This window comes from Etheostoma cragini, chromosome 21 (genome assembly GCF_013103735.1).
Source record: "Etheostoma cragini isolate CJK2018 chromosome 21, CSU_Ecrag_1.0, whole genome shotgun sequence".
In the NCBI taxonomy this organism is placed as follows: domain Eukaryota; kingdom Metazoa; phylum Chordata; class Actinopteri; order Perciformes; family Percidae; genus Etheostoma; species Etheostoma cragini.
Genome location: NC_048427.1, coordinates 9,436,395 through 9,445,250, shown reverse-complemented (window position 1 = coordinate 9,445,250; position 8,856 = coordinate 9,436,395). Strand labels below are relative to the sequence as shown.

Genomic DNA, 8,856 nt, shown 5'->3' with positions numbered 1-8,856 from the left:
CCCCCCCCCCCCACCCAATCACAAACTGTCAAGCATCCTCCCATCCGTCAAACAAGCCTCTTCAAACTTGTTTTTTCCTGTTAACAGACTTTCCCTTCTTTTCATTGCCCACCTCTCTTGCTTGCCTCTGCTTGTCCATGCACCTACAGTATGTGTGTTTTTCTTTTCTCTGTTATGCAACCTTGTCTATGTACCTTGTCTGTTTGTTGTGTCTATGTAACCACAACTGTAAAACGTCGTTGAGTCTAGAAAAGTGATATAAAAAATAAATTATTATTTACAGCATTCTGGTGACTTTTATGAGGAGCGAAACAAATCTGTATCGTAAAAAAAAACTGTTTTGGTTCTAGTCACAACTGAAACACTAATGTGACTACAGGGACGACATTTTTTGAAGCATGTGAAGCACATGGTTATAATTGGAGCTTTTAATTGATTTTGAAGTTTTATTGAGATAAAGACATTATACTGAGGCATAACTTTGAATTAGGTTTTACTATGGGCCCCAAAGGCCCCGGGGTATGTGTTCTGTGAGTCTTCAGCCAACCAAATTTCTGAATTACCATTTCATTTCCTAGTAGTATTTGATTTGGCCACTTATGCCTCTCCAGAAGCTAAGAAGAATCCTGATGACTGGTCTGGGAGAGCGTAGGGAGGACCTGCTGTGTTCAAACCATTAAAGGCTTCGACTGGAAATCAGTGTTGCTTTTTGACACGAAAGGAGAGTCTATAATTGTGAGGACTGGCCAACCATAGGAGTAACATTAATCATATAATTCTACAGAGAAAGTATCACTTGGCCAAAGTTATCTCATCTTTCACAAGTCATGTGTTATTGTACTGATGTTATTGATGGCTGAAAAAGAGAAACAGGGGGAAAAAATTACAATATTTCACTTTGTGCAATGTATTAGCTTTTCAAGGTAAAGTCAGCTGCTAAGACCAACAATTAGAGGCAATACAGTGCCACCTAGTGGACAAAGAAACAACTGTGCCTACATTTCCAGAGAAGTTTCCTTTAAATGCACTTTTACTGAAAGAAAAAAAAAAATCTGTTTGCGTTGAAACTTAAAATTAACCTGTAAAAATGAACATGCTATATCTCTTAGCTGCACTAGCTACTGATCAAAACAGGTGCCATGGTTATTTATAAACCCGGCCAGAGGCAACTGTCATACCCACAAAGCACATTTCTGTTAGTCAGACGCTAGCATTGGTGGAGCTCAAGTCAACTGATCCCTTAACTGGAATTTGATTTGTCAAAAAATATTATCGTTCAACAGAAACAGGTCGACTGCATAAGCACAATAACAAAATGAGAAAACAAAATATCAGACAGAGGATGTTAGAACTGGTGGTAGAGGACAGAGTTCTAACAATCCAAGTTTTCCCCATTTACATTTTTGTCACTCGCTTCCTGTAATACAATTATTTATAATATCCTAGGGCTAGTCATCAATAACTCAAAATACTGAATAAGCACTTTTATCATCAACGTCGTGATACCATTAGTATTTTAATGACCGGTGCCAGCAAAAGTAGTAGCCAACTAAAATATTAAAAGGGTAGACATTAGCAATAAGATAATTGATTACATAGAAAAAGCGACTAACTTGAATTGCAGTTAGAGATGTTCCAGTATCGGTATAGCCTCCAATACTGCCTGAAACGCTGGTACCGGGAAGTACTGGAGTTTATGCACCAATCCGATAGCACGTAAAAAAAACAACTAAAGAAAATCTACATATAAAGTAGTTTATTTATGTTCTTTTGCCATTATGACTGACTGTCAAACTGGATAATAGAAAGAAAGTTTTGTGGCATTCATTGTCTGTGTTTAACCCGAGCCAGACCGACAACAAATCACATCCATACAGGGTAGTATTATATAGTTGTTAAAACATAATAAGATATATGGTATTGGATCAGTACTTGGTATCGGCCAAAGTTCATGAATCAGTATTGGGAAGCAAAAAAAATTATTAGACCATCTCTAATTGCAGTGCGAACTTTTCTAACTAATGAGAACATCAATCCAGATATAGGGGCCATAAATTGGTCAACCTACCACCGCCTGTGTTTCCAGGGACTGGCAGCGGGCAGAAACAGTGGCCAACTGGTTTTTCAGGTTCCCCGTCTCCTGGGACAAATTCTGGAACAACGCGTCTTTCTGCTCGGCCTCCTTCCTCCGCTGCTCCAGCTGGGCCTGCAGTGACGCTACCACCTGAAATACACAGCAATATGAATAAACAAACACCTGGACTCACCTGCGGAGGCAGTTTGCTGCAGATATTTGCTCTTCTACCAAGCAATCATCTGCTTCACAAAGTAAATGCGTCTGCTGCTATTGGCCACTGAGCAGCTCCGGTTTTAAAACTTTTGTTAATTAAAGTTAATGAGAAAGAAGCAAGTGTGATTACATCACATTACACATTCACAACATCTGGGAAAACTAATAGCAGATATTCCATTTACCAGCATGCCATTTCCAAGTTTTAGCCTGATGGCATTGTGAATAGCCTCAATTAAAAAAAAAAAGAAAAAAAGAAAACGACTTCAACAACAATAGAAGAGATTTCACAAGGATAAGCAACGGCCTTAAATAGACAGCACTGATTGCTCCAGCAGTGTCAAAAACACAGAGCCACAAAAGTGAAAGATAGTTGGTTTATAAATATAAAGTGAACAGCATACACACCATGTGTTAGTATGCCGTTTTTTGCAGGCTGTCTAAACATCACTTAGCTGAGCAGCTGTCAGAATAGGATAGAAGCGATTTCCCCCCAACTGTTTTTATGGCAGCTCAGTGGGATTCTAGTAGTTTTTTTTTCCCCCAGTCTGACAGTTGTCTACTGCCAACGATACATATGCCACCAATTCAATGCCAAAAGTGCAACCAATGTTCACAAGTTAAGGAGCCCTTTCAAAAACATTTCCTCGACCTGGGCAGAAAACTGTTGCCTCAGCATGTCCACATCCATCTATCTTTCTGGATGGACATACCTATATCTATTTCTATTAGTAATATCTATTTCTGCAAAAATGTGTCACGTGTACATACCTCTCCTCCTTTAGCTGAGAGTTGCTGTCTCGTTGTTTCTAGTTCCTGCTCTTTAATGAGCAATTGCTGATTGTTTCTCTCTCGCAGCGTCTCAAGGGAAAGAATCCTCTAAAATAATCAACATAAGATAACATATACACATTACAAATACAAACATACAGGCAAAAGACAGGCCGGCAGGGGATGAAGTCAAACCTAAAATCGCTCAATGAATAAAGGTTTACCTCCAGCAGCTTGCTTTTTTCTGAGTCGGGGGGTTTGATGTGTCGTTTGGCCATCTCATCAATCTTTTTCTTGAGGTGAGCATTCTCCTTTCTGACTTTCTCCAGCTCTGCCTCAGCCTTGGAGCCAGAGCTGCTGGATTTGAAACCCAACCTGGTGACGATGCTTTCTTTGGCCCCTTTAGATGTCATGGCTGCTTGCTTGGGTGTTGAGGAGGTAACTTCTAAAGGACAAACAAACAAAAAACACATACATTTCACTTGTCTTTATTTTAAATTCACCAGATAAATTGAGTTATATTGACTGAAATCAATTGGACAATAGTAAATGATCAAATGGAATGGAAACAGTAATCGCTTATGAAACATCCCAAATAAACTATAAACAAATGCTGGCATACAGACGTGCTATCAAATAAACTTAGCATAATATGTAATTATGCAATCGGCTTTACAGATTACTAGTGCAAATTGAGAGAAAATAAACATATATGTCACTAACGTTGCATAACAATTAAGTATTTACAGCATTTACAGTCATTTATCTTGATTGGGAGGTATATCTGGTACTACTTGCTAAGTGCAAGGTTGGTTAAGGCACTTATAATTGTATTATTTGACTCTGTTTATCGGTACATGAATATGTACATAAAAATCCTCAGCACAGCATGGAAGGTGGGAACATTACCACTTTAATCTTATTTATCTTTGCTTTACTGAGCTGCACCATTGGTGATCGGTATATAAGTGGAGTCCTGTATGCTCTGAGTAGAAATATCTTAAATGCTTCAGTACACATAATATTTGTGGGCCAGCATATTTGCTTTTCCACATAATTTACAGAACTGTAGCTGTATGTCATCATCGTCACAAAGATCATCCCTAAATATGTAGCACAGGGGTTTTGCCTTAGTGACTACGTTTAGCTCTTGCCTTGTCAAGTAAAAAGTGAGAAAGCATAGCTTCCTGTCCTCCTTAGTTCTGGCAATTACTACAACCCTCTTTTATGATTTGATGTCATACTGTAGTCCGTAGTTTAAGCAGTTGCTGTATGCCAGCACTATATGAAGACATAACAATTAAATCATCTGCATACATCTGATTAACGCCTATCCCCCACCATACAGCCATACTTACACATTTCTAATGTCCTAGAAAGATCATCCATATATGCTTAAATGCACGCTTTCTATTAATGAAAACAAAGTGAGAAATACAACATATTTACACTTACAGATAAAGCGAACTGCAGATATCCCCTGACACCAGTGTGTTTGTAACAAGACCGTTTTCTAACCAAACGCTTTCGTTTCCTGAAGTTTGAATTATAGCGCGTTGACGTCATATCCGTGACGTGCGTTGGGGTACGTGTGTTTATTCAATCCGGAGTGTCTCGAAACATGAGAATGCGCGGTGCACTGTGAAATATAAATCGTTTGTTGAAAGTTCTCTCCGATGTTATTTAAATTGCGGTCATATGAAACTATTTCCCATTACTTGCTTTAGCTGGAATAATCAAATGTATTAGGAAATCGGCTTTTTCTGGTCTTAAACAACCCTCAAATCTGTTAAACCGGACTGCCCGTTCCACTGGATGAAGCGAACACACGGGGCCACCCAAACTGGTTTGTTGTGGGTCTGTATGGATCACGGTGCAACCACACATTCTGTTGACACACCAATTTACATTTACATGACATACCATCTTCTTTTGAACAATTATTCAAAGCAACATGTATAAACCTAAACCTAAAATACAGAATGAAAGCCCTCTCAATCATCCCTTACTCACTAGCATACTCAATCATTACCAACTAGAAGTGTGTGAGGTGTCTGTATCTGCACAAACCCTGCCCTTTGCCTGTATTTTATGTGTATAAGACTTTTCAGTGTGTTAACCTCCAAAAAAACGTTATGACCATGTGCCATATAGTAAGCACACATCCAAGTAGAAGCCACAAAAATGTCGGACACAAAGCCAGAAGAAATGCAAATATTAGAAAACGCAAAGCGGACAAAGCGTTCCAAAATGAGAGTGAATCTGTAGTTGGCTTGCGTGACTTTGCGACGAGTGAAGATGTGAGTTGCGCATGCGTCACTTTGTGACAAGTCGCATATAAGATGCTAACGAGATGCCAATTCAGTAAAAATGGACTAACGAAGTTGGTTCATTGCTGGCAACAAGTTCAATCAAACACATCAAAGGCTGTCAGTTGATTGTCGTTTTGAGCTAACGTTAGCATCACTAAGATGGCTAAAACGTTTTTGAAATGACTGCTAGCTTAGCTATGAGCTGGTAATCAAACACAACAAAGGCTGTCACTTGAATGGTGTTCTAATATAAGCAATCAAACCGTCAAAGATAGCTACAACATTTTTGAAATGATTTCCATCTTCTGTCATTGTTCATAATGAGAAAAGTTTATTATTTCATGCATTTCACAAATTTCAATATGACACGTTATGCCATAAATTGTTTAAATTTGAGCATTCACGACTCAAATCTGCACTTCACTTACATCTGGGAGTAACATCCCTCATTAAGCTAGGAAGGTGGGGCTAACCAGCTACCATGTGACTCATAAATATACAACACAAATAACCAAAAATACTGCTTACGTACTTTCATTATCAAACAAAGGAACTACTCATCCCATAAACCACCGCGCACCACTGAATTAAGGAAGCTAACGTTCGTTTAGCTAACAGCTAATTTGGTTAACCGCTAGCTAAGACAGCATGTAATAACTTCAAAAGACCCTCAAAATAAAACCTGAAAATAATTGTTAAAATATAAAACAGCTGTTACGTCAGCTATTGCCTGCTTTCCCAGTGGTTAGTTTTAGTTAAAAAATGTTTTAAACTGAATCAAGCGGTCCACTAGCGGTTAGCCGAATTAACTGTTAGCTAAACTAATGTTAGCTTCCCAGTAAAGGCTAACGGCAGAAACGTGGGAACAGATGGTGATTAGTGCAGTGTCGCAAATCCTCGTAAAACAGGATTCTCATCTCGCGCATGCTCACAGATTGGGTACCGACAGCTCCCCGTCCTCACCAACATTTGTTCCCCCAATCAGAGGCATCCCTGTGGGATTGTTCGGAATTGTGGGTAATGAAGTACTTGTCCAAGACATTGCAAATAAAAGACATTAATCTCATAACAAGGCTGGCGCTCCATGAACTTTTGGCATATAAATGAGCATGTACAAATCGCTTTGTCATGTGGGAGCTGGCTACCATCAACAGTTACAATTTTATGGTTTATAACCATAGACTGTATAGGTCTATGCTTTTACCCCAATTGTCCATGGCAGAATTGCATTGTATTTTTACTTCTGGAACCCACAGTGGGCAGGACTTTTGAGCTCCATTGTGCCTTTAATTATAGTCATTCAGGTTGACTGTGTTCACTGTCCAGCAGTAACTTCCAGCTGAGAAACAAAAACAACAACATCATGGATGAGTATGAAAGCCTGACTGCTTGGCCAAAGGGCATTTTGTTCTTGTACCATCAAAGCTAAAAGGTATCTCCTTGGAGAGAAGCGGACGGAGACATACTCCTTGATATGGTGCACCAAAGCCCTGCAGCCAGCTCTCCCATGCTAAAACTGAAAACTCTTCCCACAAGGTCCCTCCACCTAGCTAATTAAAGACTGCAGGGAGACCACAGCATGACAAGCAACATGTCTCCAGTTAAAATTAGGTATGCAACCTGTATAATTTATCTGGACTATGTTAAGGTTGTTTCTTCCTTTTCACCATTCAGGGATTCACAGAGCTGTCAGACTCTTAGTCTGGCCACAGGTTGTCTCACTAGGTCCATGGAGGAGCATGGCTCATGAATCAGTCTCCTGGTGAGCTCTGTTCGCATCATCAGCAGAGCACAAGCAACTCCACCACTTTGCAGCAGACCTCATGTTGCCCTGCAACAGACTGGCATTGCTGTTATCGCCTGTAGCTGGATCACTGAATGACCTGTGAGAGGCCCACATTTGTCACGGCTCACACCAGCACAGCACCGTACCAGCGAAACACACCAATCTATCAGTCAGTGCAAGAGAGTTTGTGGCCTGTTGAGGACCATAATGTATAAGCCAAATCACCTTGATTAGGTCAGAGATCACATCAATCTTTTATGAAATTGGACTGCAGAGGGCAAATTATAGTTTCCTCTTACATTGAAAATACATAGAGGTCACGTTTGTATGTATTAATATGAGTGTTAGTTTAAACAGGTAGTCTGCGCACAATGTCTCCCAGCCTCATGCTGGAGTTGGTTACTTCCCCCTGTGACCCTGAAAAGTAACTTTCTTTTATTGAACAGGAAAACCACGCTAATGCAAAGTAGAAATTGCAGCATTAACAGTATGTGCAAACCTGCAGCAGTACTACAGCAATCATAGCAGCTAAACAAAGTGAGATTCATGATCTATTTATGTGACATTCTAATTCATTAACATTTACAAACACACATCAATTAGCGCTTAACATAAATACAGACCGGCAGCACAACATGCACCGTTGTGTCTGAGCAAAAAGCATAATCGTGTTTTTTTTTTTACACTTAAACAAATGAAAGAAAGAGATGGCCTGGCTGGTGTTCTAGAAATAAAGACTTTACTTACTCCATTGACCGTGACATCAACACAACCGTGAAGACTATCACAAGAGTTCATTTTGCCACTGAAATGCACCTACTGAACAATCTGTCTTCCCAGACTGAAAATGAATGAGCTTGTTAAATTTTGCAGTTGCACAATTCCATTAAACTGCTGACTTGTCCTGTTTGCATGACTGAGCACCCGTTACATCTCTCAGTGTTTGTCAATGTTGTTCTTTTTTCTAGTTCTTTCCGATTGGGAAGGCAGGTGACATACTGGCTGATTTTCACAGCATGAGAAATGCATACATTGTAAATTTGACACTGTTCTATCTTAGCAGCAAATCTGAAAATGTCTTGAAAACCCTTTTTCTTTAAACAGCTTCTCTCCGTGAGTAGTGAGATTCTGCATGAACACTAAGTTCATTATTTCACACGAGAGACTTCTGTTTGGGATGTTGAGTTCTTCTCACCGGTTGATTATTTGCAATATGTTTCAATAAACCTGAATTTCAAATTAAGTGATGTAAAAGTCTACAGCGTAAAAGTGACAGTCAGCTGCTGCAGCTTAACACACTATTTACTCTACTCAAAACTGCTACACATAACCTGATTATGTCAGATCGAACGCTGCTTTGGTTTTAGCTGCACACTGAAAGACATAAAGCCAAGCACAAACACATCAACAAACATATATAAAAATATCCGCTTTTGGCCTGTTTGTTTAATAGAATTCTCCATCTGTCATTTCAAATTGGTTGGACTTCAGACTATAACACGTTTTATTTATTTAATTTTTACATTGTGCAAGGTGCTGGCATCATTCTTATCGTCACTAATGGGAATACACATTAAAAACCACAATGATGATGGAGGCATTGGCTCAGGAAACATCTGGTCTAGGTGCACACAGGGATCCCAAAGATGTTCCAGATTCCTAATTAGTGTGGCATTGGATGATGTATTCTATACGTG

At 39.4% G+C, this 8,856-nt stretch overlaps 1 protein-coding gene across 1 annotated transcript in view; it reads right to left on the bottom strand.

The window, feature by feature from the left end:
* Nucleotides 1-4,596, bottom strand: part of pde6c (phosphodiesterase 6C, cGMP-specific, cone, alpha prime) — a 30,713-nt gene extending 26,117 nt beyond the window's left edge. The window contains exons 1-4 of the mRNA XM_034859848.1: nucleotides 4,517-4,596; nucleotides 3,286-3,506; nucleotides 3,062-3,169; nucleotides 2,069-2,224 (exon numbers count right to left, since the gene is read on the bottom strand). Of these exons, the coding sequence (XP_034715739.1) occupies nucleotides 2,069-2,224; nucleotides 3,062-3,169; nucleotides 3,286-3,474 (453 nt within the window). The 5' untranslated portion in view covers nucleotides 3,475-3,506; nucleotides 4,517-4,596. The remainder of the gene's footprint in view (nucleotides 1-2,068; nucleotides 2,225-3,061; nucleotides 3,170-3,285; nucleotides 3,507-4,516) is intronic.
* Between the last annotated feature and the right edge of the window lie 4,260 nt (nucleotides 4,597-8,856).